General features: G+C 41.0%; 3 protein-coding genes and 1 pseudogene across 3 annotated transcripts in view; 1 reads left to right on the top strand and 3 right to left on the bottom strand.

Annotated features, from left to right (window-relative positions):
* Positions 1-612: 612 nt before the first annotated feature.
* On the bottom strand, positions 613-2,869 carry LOC133021289 (cyclin-T2-like; annotated as a pseudogene).
* LOC133021210 (cyclin-T2-like) lies at positions 2,633-7,978 on the bottom strand. Its single transcript, XM_061087973.1, has 7 exons — positions 7,800-7,978; positions 7,065-7,146; positions 6,816-6,944; positions 6,416-6,476; positions 5,826-5,888; positions 4,682-5,122; positions 2,633-2,702 (listed from the first exon to the last, which is right to left on the bottom strand). The coding sequence occupies exons 1-6, from the start codon at positions 7,955-7,957 to the stop codon at positions 5,043-5,045; spliced, it is 573 nt and encodes a 190-aa protein (XP_060943956.1). The 5' UTR covers positions 7,958-7,978; the 3' UTR covers positions 2,633-2,702; positions 4,682-5,042.
* A 1,402-nt stretch (positions 7,979-9,380) lies between these two features.
* On the bottom strand, positions 9,381-13,941 carry acmsd (aminocarboxymuconate semialdehyde decarboxylase). The gene is made up of 10 exons (XM_061088322.1): positions 13,789-13,941; positions 12,285-12,329; positions 11,722-11,818; positions 11,588-11,637; positions 11,103-11,339; positions 10,852-10,945; positions 10,402-10,497; positions 10,116-10,288; positions 9,790-9,888; positions 9,381-9,579 (listed from the first exon to the last, which is right to left on the bottom strand). The coding sequence occupies exons 1-10, from the start codon at positions 13,843-13,845 to the stop codon at positions 9,517-9,519; spliced, it is 1,011 nt and encodes a 336-aa protein (XP_060944305.1). The 5' UTR covers positions 13,846-13,941; the 3' UTR covers positions 9,381-9,516.
* Positions 13,942-15,666: 1,725 nt separating this feature from the next.
* Positions 15,667-20,973, top strand: part of LOC133022114 (transmembrane protein 163a-like) — a 46,497-nt gene continuing 41,190 nt past the window's right edge. The window contains exons 1-2 of the mRNA XM_061089123.1: positions 15,667-15,877; positions 20,115-20,234. Of these exons, the coding sequence (XP_060945106.1) occupies positions 15,667-15,877; positions 20,115-20,234 (331 nt within the window). The remainder of the gene's footprint in view (positions 15,878-20,114; positions 20,235-20,973) is intronic.

The raw sequence follows: 20,973 nt of genomic DNA, 5'->3' as shown, positions 1-20,973 counted from the left end.
AACATGCAAATCATATGCACAGTCCTTAAGTATAAAAAGAAATCAAGACAAAAAGTAATTGAGGAAATGAACTTTACATCTAAAAAAAAGCATCCATCAACAGCACTAAATGGAATGCCAGCAAACATAAGTGGAACCCATCTCCCATTGGCCACTGGCTTCCTCCATTCAACTGCAAAATTGTGATTCGATTAAATGACTTGTAGTACTCGCAATACTTTAGTTTCTCCATGTGGAGATTTTAAATGTACGGAGGGACTTTCCTCCCGATGGAAACACACTCAACCTCTCCCCACCACTAACACCCACACATTGCACATTCCTAGACCCACTTAAAGAGGAAAAAGAACCAAGCAGCAATTCCACACACTAACAGAAAAACAGGACCGAGCTTCACAGCCCAGAAATATGACAGTCAGGAAGCATTTTTTTCTTTGTCATCTGTCAGGAACTGAGAATTTGAACAATACTTTGCATGGAGTTATGATTTTTCTGCCTTTCAATAAAGGTCTCGTGATTAGATAGTTATTTTTCTAGGGCACTTGACAAGGAGGTAAGCATAGTCTATAAAGTCTCAATTGTGGGTGGTTTCATTCCATCTCCACGTGGTGGTCATAGCTCCAGAGTGGTGGAATCAGTGTCTCTGCTCTCCCACTTCGTGTGGCGATTCACTAGGAGGAGGGTACTGCTGAGAGGTCCGCAGCCCACCTGGGTGTGACAGGAGGGGGAGGAGCAGAAACAAGAATAAGGAAGAGGAGGGGGGGAGGGAGGGAGGTTAGCCAAAGAGCTGCAAGCCAGATGAGACACACTGCAGTACAGGAGAGGAGCAAGGAGGGAAAAAGGAGGAAGAAAAAGATGAAGTACCTGCAGCACCAGTGCCACCCTTGGAGATTTTGCTCACTTTTGAGCAGGAAGTGGAGGATGAGGAGGGAGGGTGGTGGTTGTGGCCGACCTCTGGGTGTGCCCTCTTGCGCATGGTGGAACCAGGTTGAGCCAGTGTCGTGCCTTCCATGGCGAGCGGTCCTGGAGTTCCCCGCAGGAGGCCTCCCCCACCACCGGGGCCCTCTGGACCTCCTCGCCCGTTGCCACTGTGCGTGTGAGGATGACTGTGCTTGTGATGGCGATGGAGGTTGTATTCCCCTCCACGATGTTTCTCCTTACTCACCAGCGGGCTGGAATGTTTACTCTTGCTGTTGTTGGTGGCGGCCATGCCTTCATCCGATGAGCTGTGGCAATCCGATGATGAAACTTTTATCTTCATCTTAAGCTCGTCTTTGATGGGCTGTCCACTTCTATCCAGCTGGGAGCTGCCGCCAGACCCAGGCACAGCCAGGCGGAGTTTGAGCAGAGCTTTGTCCCGTTTGTCACTGTGATGACGTTTTTCTTGCCCTGAAGTTAAGGAGGAGGGGACTTTAATTTTCAATGGGGAGGCAGTAGTGCTGCCAGGGCCACCATGAGACGTCTGGTGTGAATGTTTTCTATGTTCTACTTGGCTCACAGATGATGGTGCATAGGTAGCAGAGGAGGAAGACGACATTTCTCCCCTAACATCACAATCCATTGCTCCTCCATGCTGCTCCTGCCGGCGTTTCTGCCCTGAGACAGCCTGCTCTGCAGCAAGTTTCTCTCTGTATTTGTCCAGAGAAAGCTTTGGAGCAGGAGATGGCTGAGGTGGAGGGTATGAAGACTGAGGAGGTATCTGGTGCTTACCCGCTCCACCAGCTCCTTTTTGTTCCTGTTTGACAGGGTTAAAGTCCACTGTTTTTTCAGTCTTTATGTTTATTGGTGGGTGCTGAAGCAACGAGGAAGAGGCGCTCTGCAAAGACAGTGTCTGCTCTTGGAGGAGGATGCTGATGGGTTCCTGTTTTATACAGGTGGAAGGGTACCCTGCTTGGCTCTGTTTGCCCTGGGGCCACTCACTGTGGCTAGCAGGATTATAGGTGCCGGCCAATGCGTCCAGGGACATGGTAGCACCCTCAGGCATGGAAAAACTTCCAGCCAGTAGGGCATCACTTTGGTCTGCGAGCATGGAAGGCCCAACAAAAGTACCGTCCATCAACTGGGAGCTCTCACTCTTGGGCTTTTTGGCAGCTTGTGTTGCCTAGAGAGCAGAGAGATATATTTCTGAAGCCATGCAAAGATTTTCAGTTCAAAGTAAGCCCTCTGACGAGGACTTTTAACAAAAAGCAGTGATACAAATTGCTCATGTAGCATCTTGCAAACGTATAAATCTTTGCCTAACCGTTTTATTTTGGCTGGTTTAAAGGGCAAGGTTAGGTGTACAAAAATATGTCCTACCCTCCAGTTGCGTATCCTCTTTAAACGGCTGGGCGTCTTCTCCAAAATCTGCAGGAACTCGTGGGTCAACTCTACAAGGATATGAATGTTGACATCAGACATCTTCATATTCCGCAGCTAAAGTAAACAATTCAATTGCCTCTGATTTACACTTAAACATTTTTAATCTGAATTTTCCCTGGGTTAATGTACACAGAAAACCTTACCATGCTAAATACAGGTTAATCTCATTAATCTCACCATCTAGCAGCTCGAGAGTCACAGAGCTGTCCACGTACTCCCACCAGTGTTTCCCATCAGTGGAAACTGGGATTTCCCAGTTGGACCACTTACACGCCAGATGGATGCACACACAGGCGATTACTGTGGGCTTGTACTGGAGGCAGAAGGTTGTGAGGTGTAGGCTGTATAATGTGTGAAGGAATGTGCCAGCATAGAGTGTGTGTAGGAGTGAATGAATTCCATATGTAAAGGTGTCGATCAGGTGTGGTATAGGAGTTGGTTGAGGCCAGGCAAGGTCACAATAGATCCAACATGTGGAGAAAAGAGAAAAAAACACAAGAGGGAGCAGACGGCTTTAATTTTCTGGTGGCTTTGGTTGCACAAGGTCAGAAATTAATTGTGTTGATACATTAAACTTGGTCATGTCAAACTCCCAACAATACAGGAGACATCTAATCAGTTGCAGTACTTCATGTAATATAACAGGACATAACTGAATTGCACCGTGACACAATGATTTGTGTTAAGGAACTGCTGATTTAATTGTTGGGACATAAAAAACTAAAGTTATGGAAGTGAGTGAAGGGCCACATGTATTAGCTAAGTGTCGTCTTCCCCTTGTGAAACACTGAGCCTGAGGCCACCCATGTGACAGTTGCATCATTGTACATGATGCTCCTACAACCCCTTCTGTGTGGGTCTGTCTGGCTTTAGACAATGTTAAAGCCATAAATCTAGCAAGTCCCACACATCAACATCTACAATATTACAGCAGTTCTGCCTGGTCTAGAGTCATTCTAAAGTACATGCACTCATTGCGGAGACTTTCCACATTAAATATCATAGTCAACACAACAACTTATGATTAAAAACCCTGTTAAATGACTAACACAATTCTAAATAAATAGAGTTAGAGGATTTTGGAATCAACCAGTATTTATCATATTAAGAAAGTACAACATATTCATATTACGTCCAATATAACAAATACAAATTGACAAGGGGCTACCATCCAAGTTTTGACAGTTAAATATAGACATGAGGTGCTGCTGCACAGAGTTTAAACCTGCCACATGGTTCAGCTCTTTGCTCATGGGGAGGACATGCTCAAAATTGGTGAACCAGATAGACATCTGTTAATCAACATTAGCACGAAGGTTGTTTTTTTAGATAAATGTTAATACTCCAATCATTTCAGACACTTTTGCAGTCTTAAATTTAAGAATCTCAAGCAAACCGCAGTACATGTTCGACAGTAAGGGCAGCCGCAACTTCAGATTACTGCATTTCAAAGGGATTTGGTAATTTGTTTTGTTCTGTTGTGTGATAACATGTTTGTCTTTATGTGAGACAAATGACATCTTGGGATGCAAGACAAATTCCAGAAGAGATTCTGACAATAAAGTGTAATCTGATCTAAAGCTGGATGGTAACCTTGTGCAACAGGACAAGAACAATGCCTGGAGTCTGGTTTGCTGGATTACAATAGTCATAAAGAGAGCTATGTCATTATTCCACAAATCCAAAATCCATTCGATCATTAAGGATGTCACCTTGACTAACTCAATGATTTTGTCAGTAGGTTGCAGATTTCACTCTTGGGTAGGGTTGGGTACCAAACAAAATCAAGCAAATTAATTAAAAATAATTAGGTCAATCAGAATCTATGGAAAGCCTAAACATTTATACTTGTGTGGTAGTGTATCTGTGTAGCAAGCAATGCTACATTTCTTGAAATCAAATGTGAAATGTTAATGTACCCAACCCAACTCAAGTGTCAAAACATCTAACACCATTTGCAGTCAGCATCCAGACACTTCCAACTAATTCTTCAAATTCGTTGCTAATAAACTTCTTTTTTTTTTTAAAGAACCTAGTTTTGTACTTAAAGAAGTGTCAAGAAAAACCTTTTGTCCTGACTAGAATAATTGATAAATATGTATTTGTATCTGTATCAAGAGATCCCTTATGTATGTCTTACATGCATTACATATTATGCATGTTAATATTTGTTCCCGTTTTGGTTTTTCTTGTCACATCTTTAGAGCAGGGAATTAGAAAAGCACATACTGCAATAGTTGAAAATATCTGTAGAGATAAAACATTTTCAAAAAAATGGATATGAAAGGGTAAATTTTAAAAATTAATTTGTGGTACTTACCGGAAGGACCTCTACGAGAAATGTTTACATCGTGAAATCTTTAGCTGCTATTCAGGCTACCAAAGTGTTTTTCTCTTTTAGACTTATGCACTTTTTGGCAACCGAACAAACAAGTGGGTTTCAAGCGCACCACTACACTTCACATCTTGCATTCAACCCATCTGTGCCAACATATGGTCCCTTGTACAATACACCGCACTGCAACCGGGGCCGGTAACGCTACAAGCCATTCTGCCCGCTTCCTTTGACCGAGGGAGGGAAGCTTTGGGGCAGAGGCAAGCGTCCCAATAACCACCAGCGCAAGTAGGGCCCGTTGGACACCGAAAAGGTACCCTGCATTACAGGAAGCTATGGTGTGCAGTCAAAGTGCAACAAAGGAGGGGCAGGATAACAACCTGTTGGTAGCCATGAAATAGGAAGTCTGAGCCAGATCCTTGCTTGCTGTGAGAGACAGAGAAAAAGAGAAAGACAGGGAAAGGCAAAGGGGATTAGCATTTCTGCAAGACAAAGCATTCCACTATTATTAGGACAGGAACTGAATGTTTGCCTTTAGTAACTTTTCCTTGAAGTGATTAGGCCAAAACCAAGATTGAACAACACTGTTGCAACTTTTTGGAAACCTACAGAACGATTGATGATTTTTCAAAATTTGAATTTGCAAGGAAAACTGAAAGATAACTGGGTAGCATGATTTGATTGCTTTACCCATTATTGTATGTTAAAATTAGGATATTATTTTACAAATATTACATTTGGCAAGTTGTCACTTGTATGTAATCAAAGATTTGTAAAACAGTGAAACTAAGTTCAAGGCACTAATTTAAAGATTTGATTTTCTATAAATAGCACCTGTTTAAGGATGAACACTATTTATTCTCTTAAATTTCTGCAAAGCTCACTGAGAAACCGAAATGGAAAAGACCCCTAACCCAAATAATTCAATCTTCGTGTTGGCCTTATCAAGTGTGAGTTAATGTTGCTGTTTAAGTGCCATGTCAAACAAACTAAAAAAGGTCATCAAAAGTACAAGGCCTGTGGTCATGTAGCCATTAAGTCTGCAAGGTTTTCACCCCCCTCCCCACCCTTATCTGAGGTGGGACAAACAAGACCAGAGGGCACAAAGAGCAAAGAAGGAAGCCTCTACCTCGAACTAGCTGGGAACATTTCACCACATCAGTGTGTGGGTGATCAATAGTAATTTCAAAGCCTGGAACAAAATACACGACAGGTGAGTTCAACACAAGCACAGTTGGGAGGTGACATGTCATCTTAGGATCTAGCAATCATTTAATAGGGCGTCAATTCAGATTCAAGTAAGTAGCTTTGTGTTAAATGTGAATAGTGGAACTTTATGGTTAACTTAAGTGCAATAAACTCAACTGCGAGCACTTTCATTCTGGATTACATTTCAACAAATGCAATCAATAAGTGAGCAAAAACAGGTTTGACGAAAAAAGTGAGATCAATAAAAATTAATTCAGAACCAAAGCTCATGACGGCAATTACGTAAATGACATGTCACCTTTACATGATTCCTTGAAAATACACATTTGACAGGATACCCAAACAGAAGCTGATAAAACAAGTCACTTATCAGGCTGCGGCAAATAAACTCAACAGTGATCAATAGCACTACTCCCTTACTGATAATGGTAAAACAATGATGATTGTGATTATGATAAACAAAAGTGCTCTCTCTCGCTCAAGTCATCCACTCCAGTCACCACTACTTACCCAGGGTCTGCAGCACTATGGATTCAAGAAGCACCAGCTCTTGAGCTTGCTGGAGGTATGCCTGAAGTTTGATAGACAGTCATTACAACACAATTGTAATGAGTCTATTAATCTTTCCCTCTAACATCTGATTTCAAATGGCCAGGACTCCATAAAGAGAGGCTTGTTTTTACTGCTAGCCTTACGTCTCGTCGGTGCGAGTGTGTGTTACACACCGACCGCAGGCCAGATGAGAAAACATAAGGCCCTTAGAGCGGGGCGAGGGATTGTAACACAGCCAGTTTTTAACTGTACACAGGGAAACCATGACCACGGAGAGAACTTGAAAGACACGTGTGGAAAAGGATAAAAAAAAGAAAAACTTTCAACCATACAAAATTGCAGAGCTCCCCCAACTTACGTTACTTTTCGTGTCTAGAGGCGGTTCCTGGGGGTTTAGGCAAGCATGTGAAACTTTGATCACATGTTCCAGTTTCCGGGGTTGCTCCTCAACTTTAGCAGCCAAGAATAAGGTGGTGGGAGATATTATCTGCGTGAGAGCATCGAGACAATCAATTCTATAGCCAATCTGTACGCAAGGGATGATATATCTGTCACAGTTGACATCACATTTGATACTAAGCTGATGATCATGCAGCAGAATACTTACATTTCTATGGAATTTGGTGAACGAGTGGTGCATATAAAATCTATGCATGTAAACAATGGCTGTATTTATTGTTAATTGAGAGCTGGAGGGGGAGTTAAGGAGAATTGTGGACAGTGACAAACTCCAGTGGCGAACATGTTGAGCCATATGCTACATTATCAAGATAAGACACAAATCACTGAGTCACTCAGCACTATCTAAACTGCTGATAGGGTCGCAGCAGAGAAAAGTTTGCAGCCGAGCCACAGACGCGGAGCCGCCGGTGACTTAGCTTAATGCTAACCACAAGTGTGTTTCCTCAATGTGAAAAGGGAGTAAATAAATGTGAGCTTAGATTGCTAAATGGAGCACGTGGTTATTTGTTAACAGAAGTTATGTGGGACTGAGGAGGTTAGTCTGGTTTCACTCGAGTGTACAAGTAGTTAGCAAACAGCTGCTAAAGGCTAACGGCCTTTCAGACGTCGACCGCCAGCTAGCTAGCTAGCTAACATGCTGTGTTAGCATTGAGCTAACCGGTACATTCACACGCTGAGAGACACAGTTAAGACATTCTCCTGTAACGTGATTCTAACAAAACGTGAAAAACAAGACACACTAGTGCAAAATGAGTCGGAACTTCCTCCCGGAGCCCGGGTTTAAATAGGCCGAACGATAACGGGCCCGCTGCGGCCGTTAGCGCCATGGCTGCCCCCGGTCCAGTGGAGGAAGGGGGGGGGGGTTGTTTACAAAGGATACACGTTGAGTCTCTGGCCCATGTCTTGGATCAGGTTCGCGGCTTGCTGCCGGTAGGAGAGCTCCCGGTCCGGCTCGACTCCTCCTCGGCGGGAAGGCGTGTTCTCCAGCTGCTCCCGGGTGAAAAACCACTTGGACGAGGATCCCCGGCACGCCGCCATTGCTCTCCGACATTCACTCGGGCATTGGGCACCGACAGAGCGGACGTGACGTAGGCGTCGCACAGGAAACCGATTCTTCTTCTTCTTCGATGGTTCGGCCGTGGTCCACATGTTCTGTGACTCCCACGTGCAGGGTTGAGGAAATGATTTTGAAACAGTAGTTGGTCTTATGTTGTATGAAGGACCATACATTATTTAAGTAGAAATAAATAAATGTATAATATATGTGGAAATATATTTAAGACATTTATTTAGACATTTCTGTTTTTATTTCCATATTTATTTATTTATTTCTGTATTTATTTACTTATTTATTTCTGTATTTATTTATACATTTATTTCTTTTTTTATTTATAGTCAAGTCATGTATGGTCCTCCATAATGTTGTCCTTCGTTATTTTATGCGTTAATTTAAATTTGAGCAACATCGTGTTTACTCTCCTTTGATGGGAATGTATAAGGTTTGTATTGACCGTTTACAATCAATAATAAAATATTGAGTTTAAGAGGACATACCTACACCATCAGTTCCCTTAAGATAAGATTCTTCAATTATTTCCTGGGACACATTAAAAAAATATCCCTGTTTCGCAATGTTAAAGGAAGTTAAATAGTACTTCTGGATCAGCCCATGATCTGCATTGACACCGACATTTTTAATAGGTTCTTCCCTGATTCATTCCACAAGCTTCATGGTGATTGATCCAATAGTTGTTGTTTTTTGGTAATGCTTCTAACTTACAAACAAAGAGTAGTTCATAACTTGGACATATTGTTATTGTGTATATGTATGAAGCAAAAATTGATTTAGCAATTTCCCCTACAGACTGTTTATAAATTCAAATCTGAATGTCGGATTATTAAGCTATTTTGGTTCACTACACAAGAAAAAATTTTTTTGCTCTATCAGCTGAGTTTATCGTGATGCTAGAGCATAACTTTAAGAGGAATCATTGTATGGCTTCTTTGAACTAGAGCATGTTGTCAAAGCCAACTCTAATTGAGTCAAGTCTGCCATTTGTTGATTGTATAACTGCCACTCTGATTTACTCATGTAAGCATATGCATTTGTTTATTCCTAGTAAATGAAGTGTAGTTGTAACAAGCAAATTATCACATTATGAACAGTGATTAGTCTCATGAAGTTTAGAAAAAGAAATGATCTGCTGATGGTAATCCAGTTGTTCCAGGGTTAAGGTATGGTGTAGTGACTGACAGCCTCGTGGTCATTCACAGTTAATTATAATTAAATGTATAGAGACCAGTGATTTTACGCATGACTTCTAACAGAGAGGGAAAACAATCTGTACATTTATCATTACAGTGTGAAATCTGCATTGTGAATTCTGATCCCATGCATTCTTACACAGTAGTACTGCCCAGAAGTGCTGGTGTTTTATGTTGAAATCAAACCAATAGGCAATTCACAAAATACTTAATTAATTTATTATATCAAACCACAACAAGATTGGTTGTTTTAAATCTTAGGAATATACACATCTGAATGAAGCATTTGCACTGAATCACTTAGTGTATCAGTTATATTTCAGATCTTTATGTTATTCAAATTGCTCTCGTTTCAGTCCCAAAAATTCCAGCGCATTTCCAGCAAGTAACTTATCCTGCAAAACAAAATGATGCACATTAGATTGATTCGCGAACAGTATTTAAAAGGGTTAAAACTCATTCAAACATTAATTTACAATATTGCCTTTCGAAAGTCAGTAGGATTAAAGGCATTTTTCAGCTGAAATCTTTTTGTTCTTGACAAGCTATTTCTACCTCCAGTTTGGTTATATAGTCCATTCCTGACAGCTGTATAATAATGTTACCTTCAGTTTTTCATCAAACTCATCCATCGACTCAATAAGTGATCCTGGCTGAAGCTCTCCCAGTGGAAATGGATAATCTGTTCCCAGCATCACTTTTTCCTGAAAGAGAAATACATGTAAACGTCTCCAGCGTAGAGTTTTTTTTAATTTCCTTTTAAAGCAGGAATATTCACAGTCACCAGCAGAACAACTATAATGAAAAAGATTACCTCCACACATCAGAAGATCATTGTATGACTTTAATTATTAGTGCTACGCCATTTTCGTATGGATAATGTGCTGTTCCAGAAGCAACTCCTGATGAAACTACCAGGAACCAAGCTCACTTTTCCAATAACATCGATGAGCAGCTTCAGGGCGATGGGGTCGTGAACCAGGGAGTCAGTGTAGAAAGACCCGAGGTATTTCCGTGGATTGATTTGGTTGTCGACTGCACACAGGTCTGGACGGACCGTGTGGCCATGTTCAATTCTGCCAATGGTGAATGGGAAAGAGCCACCTGCAACCATAATGAATAACCGTTCATATTCACTGTCAAACAACAACACAGAGGCTCATTGCTTATGTTATTTCTGTTGTAGCTTTAGTAAACTACTCTCTTCTGTTCTGTACCTCCATGAGCAAAGCAGACTTTCAGTTTAGGGAACCTCTCAAAGACACCTCCGAATATCATCGAGCAAATAGCCATGGTTGTTTCTGAGGGCATGCCTTTGTGATGGAGGAGACAACAAAATTTAATTTCAAAATTCACATTATGATGAAATGTCTTATTGGTGTAAAGACAGAATTATTGTCAAATCAAAAGGCATTTTACTTAATAATAATATTACTAAAAATCTTTTCAAAACCAGAGTTACAAAGTGTGTCACAACATATAAAGAGCAACAATAAAACAATAAAAAGAAAAACTGTCACACATTTAAATAAAAAAATGAATACAATGATATATACCATAAATATGCCAGCTTGCGCAGGTGAGCTTGTCATCGCTTACAAAAAATAAATAATATCAAAAGTGCATCAGATATAACAGTGCATCAGATATAACTCCATCTCCCTCACCCACCAGCCAGGGCAGCCAATACTTAGCCATCCTCCCATCTGTCTGCATGTCCCATGGGTGAACGAATACGGAGCAGCCCAGCTCCTCTGCTGCCTGTTGAGAGGACACACTGCAAGATAAGTATTTCTCCATGAACGAGAACTTGACCTATACACAAATATACACATCTACATGTACATTTGCAACTACTGTTACCGGGGCCATTATTTTACAACATAAGCACATATATGATATTAAGCATGTGTCTCACAGCATAGAAGGGATAGAGTTCAGAGGTATTCAGGTCCCAGTCGTTGATGTGTGAACCAATCTGCACCCCAGGGAAGCCAAGCTCCTTCACACAGCGAGTCATCTCCATCACGGCCAAGTCGGGTGCTTGCATGGGCAGCGTTCCCAGGCCCAAAAACCTCTTGGGGTTGCTACGTACCGTCCGGGCCAAATCGTCATTTAAAATGCCGCAGAGATCCAGTGTGTCGTAAGGTTTGGCCTGTAACCCATCAATGAAAATTAGAATCGGTAAATGTATCCATGGAAGCCGATAATGTGTCTTAGTCACGTTTGCTTTATCTTTTCTTATCTTTGCAGCTTTGAAGGCAATTATAAAAGCCACCATAGTACTGCAGAATAAAGAAATTCAGGCCAGAGAGAACCACACTCCATAGTTTCAACACTTGAGCATAATTCTTTACCTGCATTGTTTTGGATCCACTATGCTCTGACTTAGAGTTCACTCACCCAGTAATTGAACATCACAGGAACAGTAGACAGGGCTTGGACTGTCACACCTGAATATCAGGAAGACAAACATAATTTTTAGTCATCCATCAGACAACAAGCTGCAGCACTTGTTTCCATCTATGTGCATGTACCATGTTGATCCATGTCTCGTATGCGAGCATTTGCATCCCAGCAGTTTTCATCAATCACTCGGAACAGCTTCCCATCCTTCATCATATCGGCTTCACCCTGGAACACAACGTACCACCATGTTTTACTGCAATTAACAATTTCCCTGTCTCTCTTTTATAGTCCAGACACTTTGGCAGATTTTTCCACTTGTTCTTTGCAATTTTAACCTTTGAATTTTTCTTTTTTTTAAATCATTAAAACTACTTTTGACTTTTGGACTTTTCTAAAATGTCAAATTACAACCACATGGTGGCAGCAGGCGGCTCATTCAGCTGAGGTTGCATCGGCCCCTCAGCTGTCAGACTCCTGTGTGTTCTGGTGTGTTGCGGTTTGTGTTTGAAGTGAATCTCTCTGCTGATGCAGGGACACCGTGCAGCGTTCTGCAGCTGCTCACACTGTCGATAGGGTAGGCTGAAGTCGGGAGCAGAATCTGCTGTGTGCCTGTACAGTACAGTACAGTACAGTTGCATAAGGGCTCCTTTGCCCTTTCTGTATATGTGTACCTGCCTGCACATTTACTCACCTTGCAGTGGTGGTGAAGCTGGACAAACCCATCATATCCATACCTCTGAAACACATGCAAGACTGCAGTTATTACATTTTGCATAATAAAGACACATTACCACACATTACAATGCACATCTGATGTATTTAATCCATGATGTGAAATATATGTATAAAAGACAGCATGGTTTGGGTTTCCTTGTGCACTGGAAAGTCTCTATTGAGTGTGTTGTATCATCTTATTTCAAGAGGAATTTCCACATCGACAGCCCGGAATCCCAACTGCAGCTGCCGTCTCTTTTGCATACAGATGCAGCCACAAAATGATCTATGTGAGCAATAGAGTCGGTAAAGCCTCATTGCATATTCCTGCAGATAAGAAACACTGAGTTTACTTTAAGAGATAGTTGAGAGGTTTGAGTTTTTCAAAATGTTAAGTTGGTTTTAGACCTTTTCACTTTTAAAATGTCTCTGTCTTCAGTGATATAAATGTGTAACAGTAAAGTGGATAAGAAGTTAACCATAATATCATTTTAAAGATCATAAGACCTCAGACCTCCGCAGCTCAGAAAAAATGTGATTCATGATGTTCTCCACTTTGTATAAACATTGATATTGATTTTGACCTGATAACATGAATCAGATGTACTTTAGATAGATAGATAGATAGATAGATAGATAGATAGATAGATAGATAGATAGATAGATAGATAGATAGATAGATAGATAGATAGATAGATAGATAGATAGATAGATAGATAGATAGATAGATAGATAGATAGATAGATAGATAGATAGATAGATAGATAGATAGATAGATAGATAGATAGATAGATAGATAGATAGATAGATAGATAGATAGATAGATAGATAGATAGATAGATAGATAGATAGATAGATAGATAGATAGATAGATAGATAGATAGATAGATAGATAGATAGATAGATAGATAGATAGATAGATAGATAGATAGATAGATAGATAGATAGATAGATAGATAGATAGATAGATAGATAGATAGATAGATAGATAGATAGATAGATAGATAGATAGATAGATAGATAGATAGATAGATAGATAGATAGATGGAACAGACATGCAATGCACATGTGGTGCAGAAAGAATGGAAGAAGCAGGCCCTGTTTTCATGTCTCCTGTCCAGCAGTAAATGTAGGAAATCATTAGCTAGAGCCAGGCCTCCACAATGACAGAGACGTAAGCGCAGGATCAGATAGAGCAAGGCCGCTGCCATCTATTGATTCAGGTTTAACCATCCATAAAGAACACTGACTTATGGGAGGGGTTAAACTCCTTGGTGACACTCCAGCGGGAAACGTCTGTTTTACTGCTATTTAATAACACTGAATTCAAGGAGTTGCTCTGCCTGACACACACCTGATACAATGGTGAGTTCTTAGAGCCACTGAGCCACACACAATTAGTTCCAGCCCATAAACAACGTGCTGTCAAGGCACAAGGCTGGAGGTGGAACAAAAAAAAGGGCTAGTGAGCTTGTGCCTACCTGCTTCAAATCGGGCCACTCCTTTGGTAAAATGTGGTTGTGAATATCAACCTTCATCCTTGTGATTACTCTCAGGAAAACTTGAGAAGTCTGCTGCAGGAGGATTCTTCAGCTAAGTGTGGAAGCAAACTCTCTCCCCGCCCTCAGCCTGTAACCAGTGACCGACAGGTTAATGCCTGCTGGGACAACCTCGTCATTTATTAACTAATCTATAAAACAAGCAGGGAGTCTGACAGGGCTGTTTAAAGGCTTGTAGCTGATATTAACCAAGGTGAGCTATCTCGAGCCGTCATTATTTACTCACCACTGACACTGATACGTCCCTGAATTGATGGCAACATTTGTCTAGTTTCATATATGAATGGTTTGTCAAAGGTTTTGTGTTGTTTTGGAAAAAAATGTGGTTTGGAAGATTGTATGATTCATTTTGTCATTAAAATAGAAAAATTCCATGTTCATGAATGTAAATCCACTGGTAGACACCAAGCTTTGTTCCATTCAGCAAACCTGCATGTTTCGAACATTCTATTGTCCTGTGTTGATGCTCTGGAGCTACTTCAGAATTATTCATTTTCATTAGTGAGTCCTCCTCAAACCGTTCTACCGTTCTCAGCTTTTTTAATAAACAGTCCATGGTGCAGAGTTACAAAACTTTGTGTTCATCTTCCCTTGTTTATCTGCAATGAAGATTTGAGTCAATGTTTTTTGCTTTTATGTAATTGTGAATGACTTACTTAACTGTGGTTATTTTTTTATGTATTACATGACAGCTTTTTCAGAGGTCTTATAATAAAAACAAAAGCTCAAAACTTTTCAAAACAAAATAACTTTCCTCGCCCAATATAAACACACATGACACAAGTGAAGCCGATAAGATGAAGGGTTCACATTTTAGAAAATATTTCAAATTGTATTCTACTTTTAGTGATCCACTTAGCATTAAACTGCATTATTTGTTTATTTTTTGTATATGGTTTTCACTTTGTGCTTTTGTTTTTGTAGATTGATGTCATCGTAATCTCTTTGTTGAGTAATAAAGAATTGAAAATACACAAGACTATAACTCTTGTTCTTCTCACATGCCCACAGCCCTGCCTTTGCCGTGGCTGATGTTGCAGCCTAATAAACCCAGTATGAGAGAGGGCAGCAGGCAGGTGAAAACGTTTGATTTCTCAGATTTAGCGATAATCAACCAGGAGATTATAGGACTTGAGGACGAATTCACCACGAAAAACCGATGTACACCTACAGGCCCAACCCACTACTACATAAAGAAACTGATAAAAAAAGTGCTTATGTGACATTATTAGATAACTACATGACATAAACCAGAAGTGTGTGACACTTGATGACAGTTTCCATGCAGACATCTGAGTGGATGGGGTGCAGAGATAAGAGAGAGGAGGAGAGAGGGAAGATGGGGAGGAGGAGGAGGAAGAGGAGGAGGAGGAGGAGGAGGACAGGAAAAAAAAACTTGCTGGCACCGCCTGTCTCGTTCACGGCGCATCTCAGCAGTTTATCTCAGCATCAAACCGTGAAGCGTCTCAAAGCGGCTCTCGGGTTAAAACCGCCTCTCCTCGCTCATCCCACTCCACAAGGGACGGAGTTGCTTTTTCTTTTTTTGTTTGTTGCTGCTGCCGGAGAAAGCGACCCTCTGCCCCCCCCCCCCCCCCCCACCTCCCTCCTCCATCCTCCCTCAGCGCCATCTCTCCTCTTCCTCCTCTGCGCAACTGCAGTGGAACCCGGTGGCTTGGAGCCGGACGCGCTGGATGGCTGCTGTGAATCCATCCTGCAGCCTCTGAGTTCAGTTTGTTTTCTTCAACCTTCCCCAGACCTCTGCACTCCTGAGCCCGTCAACACAAACCAACAACTGCAACCATGACAGACCCTCAGGAGTCCTACCCCGTCCCGGACTCGACTGTGGTGGATGGCACGGTGCGGAACGGCCAGTGCGCCCCGGACGGCTTCAGCAACAACCACCACCAGAACCACCAGAACCATCACCAGCCACAAGCCAGGAGCCCCGGGCAGTCCGAGCCCTACACCACCGGCCATGAGATGAAAATCACAGACAGCGTGGAGGGAGAAGGTAACTTCATCCAGCTCTTGTCTTCTCTGTTTGGATTTGACTTTAAACAAATAACTTATGGCTGTGAACCTGTGATGGGTGGAGGGTGGAGGGGTGCAAGTGGTAGCCTATTTCTTTTTTTTTGTATAGCCCTGTGAGATATTTTTACGCTTCTCTTACTTGAATAATTGATGATAGTCTGACATCAGCAGGATCCAGAGCTGTTGAATTGTTTCCCTCATCCATTCATCCATTGATTCATTCTTATACCTCCCTTCAACTTGATCCCCTGTGGGGGACAAAGTTGCCTGGAGGGATTTTCACTGCATGTCCCTTAGAACCTGCACCCATGAGGCACCCAGTCTGCTTTAGGGCTAAATTATAATACTAATCACATGTGAACCCTCAACTGCAAATCCACATTTGCTTAAACACATGTGCATGTGTGGTTTCCCCCCCTAACATAATCCCATTCATCATCTAATAAACATAAAACCATGAAACAAAACATTCCAAACTGCATATTAATCAGAGGCCCTCTGTTATACAATGAACACTAAGTGGGTTGATATAGAGATTTAATTGTGTTTATAAGATACACTGTATGTTTACTGGATCAGATTTCAGTGGATAAGTGACATGGTAATGAAGCTGTTCACTGTTTTAATCAAGCTGACGCTTAATAAACTGTAATCAAACCGTAGCCTGTATACTTAAGTGCTTGAGCCTGTTATGAGAAAACAGAAATGGTGTTTGTGTTTAGTTTTATGGCAGCTAATGGTGCTAATTGGATTTAGACATGTCTAATAGCTGGAGTCAAACTACACACCATGTGGCCACACGATAAATCATCAATGCAGATTGGAATGAAGAATTTAAGGGGGAAAAAAATGCTTTCGTTTAATTTCTGTCTGCGTGTTAAATATCTTCTCACGAATCAACTTCCAAAACCCACGGATTCAATGCAGCTCAATGGCATCTTTAATCAAAGCTGTTCTGCCTGGTGAACATTGTTCTAACTTTGTCAGTCCGAGTTTGTTTATAGAAACCTTTTCCCCACATCAGGCAATTTGGTTCACAATAATAAGCTTTATGATATTTCACTTTTCTTAACAACGTTAGTGTTTCACGGGAAGATTAAACAAGGATAAAATTGAATAAAAATAAATGAATTATAATCCACCCAGAGAGAAAGGTTTAAGATGCAGTTTAAAACCAGTAACAGAGTTCTGACCCCAGTGTTCTAACCCTAACCCAGAGTTTTGGGTCCTGTACCACAAAAGCATGATGGCCTAGTCACCATCCCTGTGGGAAGTGAACCAGTAGAACACTATCAGCTGGTCTAAGATTTCCTCTTGCAAATGAGCTGTGTAGTCAGCCTTTACAGCAACAAGCCTGATGTTAAACTATTTTTAGAGAAGAAAGGTGCGACAGAGACAAGTGTCAGGAGAGAAACACACTCACACACACATAGAGATTTTCACACTGACTCGCCCACACAACCCTGCCTGTGTTTGTTACATTGAGCGAGTGTGTGAGGAGATGTTGAGCACATGCCTTCTGTCTGATCCCCCAGCCTCGGATCATGTGAGCAATGCTGTCTCACTACCTCCCTCCACCATGCCCTCACACACACACACACACACACACACACACACACACACACACACACACACACACACACACACACACACACACACACACACACACACACACACACACACACACACACACACACACACACACACACACACAGCTGCTTAGCCAGTTTGTCTAATACGTTTTAACTCTGAAAGTTTTTGAGGAGCCTCTATTGGGGAATGTGTAATAGTTTTTGTGTTATAATCCAGCTGATAATGACCTGGATAGTACGACCAAAATTTCACTGCCGTGATTGTTTTGTTTTCCTTAGCAAATTCCACTTGCTCAAGCTGGACATAATAGTGATGCTGTATTTATCAGGCTAGAGGCTTTTTTTTATTTTTCCAACCTGAATCAGATGAAATGGCACCAATGTGTACAGGGTCAGGGTTGGAGTCGAGCCTTAGGAAGCAGCCATGGCTTTTAATGTCTCTAAACAGATTTGTCATGTGAATATTCAGAATTTGTAGGCGAGGGGAAGTCTTCTGATTCCATGTTCTGGTTTGACCAATCACAATTCAGCAGGCGTTTGGCTGCCTGCAGGTAACAAAGTCTGCCTGGAGATAAAAAGAAGCATAACACATTGACCAAAACAAATTGTTCATCTGCTTTATCATTTATGTGCATTCATATTCATATTTTATCACAGGTAGTCCATGCTAATATCCACAGAAAATTACATATAACATCCTTATTCAGTGCTCTCAGAGCATGACCATACAAGACCTAATCATAATGTTTTATGGTTGTTTACAAAATAAACTGCTGACATAATTGATTCAATTGGATAATAAAAGATAGTAATATAACCTTTGAAAGAGGAGAAGCATTGTCATGACTGGTTATAAAAATATATATTCAATTTATTTGAGATTTCTTCTTTCATTGTAGGACAAACAACCAGTAACAACTGAAAGAAAAGTGTTAAGATTCTTCTGACCGTAAACTTCACCCGTAAAAAACAGAACTGTGAATTCACATTACCCGAGGCTACACCTGCTGCAGGGCACCTTCGCCCTCCTTTCCTCCTCTTGTTCTCACTTCCTCCTCCTCTTCTTCTCCTTCATCTGCTTTCCCCACATCTCATTTCTTTATTCTCTCCTACTTTCTTCTTCTACTTTTCCTACCTGACTTTCTCTGTCACTCCTCATTTCACTCTTCTCTTCCCCACCGGGTGGCGAGGGAGTTTACCTGGCAGGGAGGGTCTAAAAAACACATGCTACTGGGAAATGTGCTTAACACATTCTTTTGAAATTCTTCCATGCATCTTTTGTGCCCCCCCCCCCGAATTTATAAGTATTAAAACATGATGGTTCTTTTTTAACTTAAAATTGTATAATTTGGCCCTTGTGAAACTAACTCTGTCATCAGTTGGGTCCTAAGAGAAGCAGTTTACAGGGCAATCATGTGACCTAATCAGCAGTTGCTCATGGAATGATGCCATGTCCATGACGCACACTGTTCACAGAGCAAATTCCCCCTTACACACAATTTTTTAAAAATCTCTTTATCTTCAAAACAATTGCTTAAATATAACTTTTATGTGAAACCTCGCTTTAAATACAAATATAGTTTTGAATTTCCTTTCATTGAATTTCAAAGCAGACATTAAAGTACTCAAGTAATCCCCAAGTACGATTACTGGATTACATCTGAAACATTTGCTTTAGTCGGTTCAAAGCTAAGAAGTTTTCCCTCGGCATCAATTCCTATAATTCACTGCCTGTTTTCGTAGCCGCAAAAGAAACACAGGTGACTCCAGAGAAACATTTCTGTAAAAAAAATGTGATAGCATTAAAAGCTCTTTTGGACATAAAAGTTGAGGCTTATAAATAATACATGAATGTGCAGTCAGCCTCATGTTTCATGATAATGGAACAGCTTGAGGCAGCTGAGAATTTGGGCTGCTTCTTCTGTGACCTCAGGCAAAGTCTTCTCACACAGAAACATGGTTTTCTGGAGTCATTAGGAAATGTAAGAAAAACTTGGACTTTGTTTAGTCTGTGAAAGGTGGAGTGCGCCTGAAAGAGCTGCTTAGGTTGGCTCACAATTAAAGGCAGACCTCAAAGATATGTCATTATAATGTCAAAAAACCGACTAGGCCCATGTTACATATGTATTTTTGACATGTGTACTAACATTACCCAAAATGTTCAAACCCCTATTCAAGGTAACTGGGCGTTTTTTATGTCATTGATCCAGAAGCCAGCATATAGTTATACCAACTGACAAGATCTTCAATTTGATGACTATGTTTACATGGACACCAATGATGATCTGACTCTTTACCTTAATCTGAATAAAGCATTATTTTGATCATGGTGTTTACTCAATTTGCTAATAGAACACACGTAGTTAAAGTTTCTAACTGCTCTGTGGGTCTCCAGGATTACACAAGCTTTACACCTTCAACTCTTTTTCAAGTAACCAACTACTGACAGCTCAAGACTGAAGAGGAGCCTTGTACTTCTTTCAGCCTTGTAACTCAAATAATCACATATATCAGCATTAGTTGCTGTTGATTTAATCAATGAATGAGGCGTGAAATAAAACAAGTGCTACGGAACACAAAGGAGGAACTGTGTTTGTAACAGAGTTTATATGTGGTTTTCTGCAGGTCTCCTGGAGAGCAGTATGCGCCTGAAGCCCCACGAGGCCCAGAACTACAGGAAGAAGGCGCTCTGGGTGTCCTGGGTCTCCATCGTGGTCACACTCATGCTTGCTGTGGCAGCTTTCAGTAAGCAATTAAACACTCACTTAATAGACAGGAGGCAGTGTAGTAGAATAACTTTGTTGTTGAAATGTTGTGCGGGTTCAGTGGTGAGTGGACAGACAGAGTGTCAGTTGATTTCTCACTTCCCTGCAGAGGTGATGTTGTCATGAAGTAAGTTGCATCACAAACCAGTCTGTCTGTCCGTCTGTCTGTCTGTCTGTCTGTCTGTCTGTCTGTCAGATTCCCAGTTGTTATGCATATTGTTTAGAGCCCAGTGCAGAGTTTGGAGCAATTTGGACACATGATGATACATTCCATATTAATAAAAATATCTATAAACGAGTGACCTGTGGTCTGTAGCTGTCAGTGCGCCTTCAGTCTGTGGACTAACTTGAACAAGTCGTCTTCCACATCCTTCTTCTCCAGCAGTGGTCGGTTACTTGGTCAAACCGTAGGGCCAAATCGCTGTGAGATCATTTTGAAGTTTGATCATTTTCACTTCACCTTATCAGATTGAAACCGAGATCAGAACGTTCCAAACATGCAAGAACAGACACTGCACTATATGTAAAAAGCAGTTGATATAGTTTATATTTATATTATTACTATTTTTAGGTTGAATGCCACAAATGCTCCATTTAGTTTTTAACAAAGCAAATCGTAAATTTAGATTTAACTCAAAATAACTCTGGTAATAGCTTGTTAGATTTGTTTATTTTCAATGATTAAATAATTAAATAATTTGAATTTAGTAAAAAATCTA

The sequence above is a fragment of the Limanda limanda genome, chromosome 16 (genome assembly GCF_963576545.1).
Source record: "Limanda limanda chromosome 16, fLimLim1.1, whole genome shotgun sequence".
Taxonomy (NCBI): Eukaryota; Metazoa; Chordata; class Actinopteri; order Pleuronectiformes; family Pleuronectidae; genus Limanda; species Limanda limanda.
Note: the sequence above shows the minus strand (reverse complement) of the source record. Positions and strands in the feature narration are given on the sequence as shown.

Bases quoted from the DNA above. Each gene is read 5' to 3' on its own strand.
- acmsd (XM_061088322.1), bottom strand. From the start codon at position 13,845: ATGAAGGTTGATATTCACAACCACATTTTACCAAAGGAGTGGCCCGAT. The intron at 11,340-11,587 runs GTGAGTGAACTC...GATGGGTTACAG, and splicing joins CTGTGATGTTCAATTACTGG to GCCAAACCTTACGACACACT. The intron at 10,946-11,102 runs GTGAGACACATG...TCCTCTCAACAG, and splicing joins AACTCTATCCCTTCTATGCT to GCAGCAGAGGAGCTGGGCTG.
- LOC133021210 (XM_061087973.1), bottom strand. From the start codon at position 7,957: ATGGCGGCGTGCCGGGGATCCTCGTCCAAGTGGTTTTTCACCCGGGAG. The intron at 7,147-7,799 runs GTATCCTTTGTA...CTCCCCCTCCAG, and splicing joins ATGGGCCAGAGACTCAACGT to CTCTCAATTAACAATAAATA. The intron at 6,477-6,815 runs GTAAGTTGGGGG...ATCAAACTTCAG, and splicing joins CTCTAGACACGAAAAGTAAC to GCATACCTCCAGCAAGCTCA.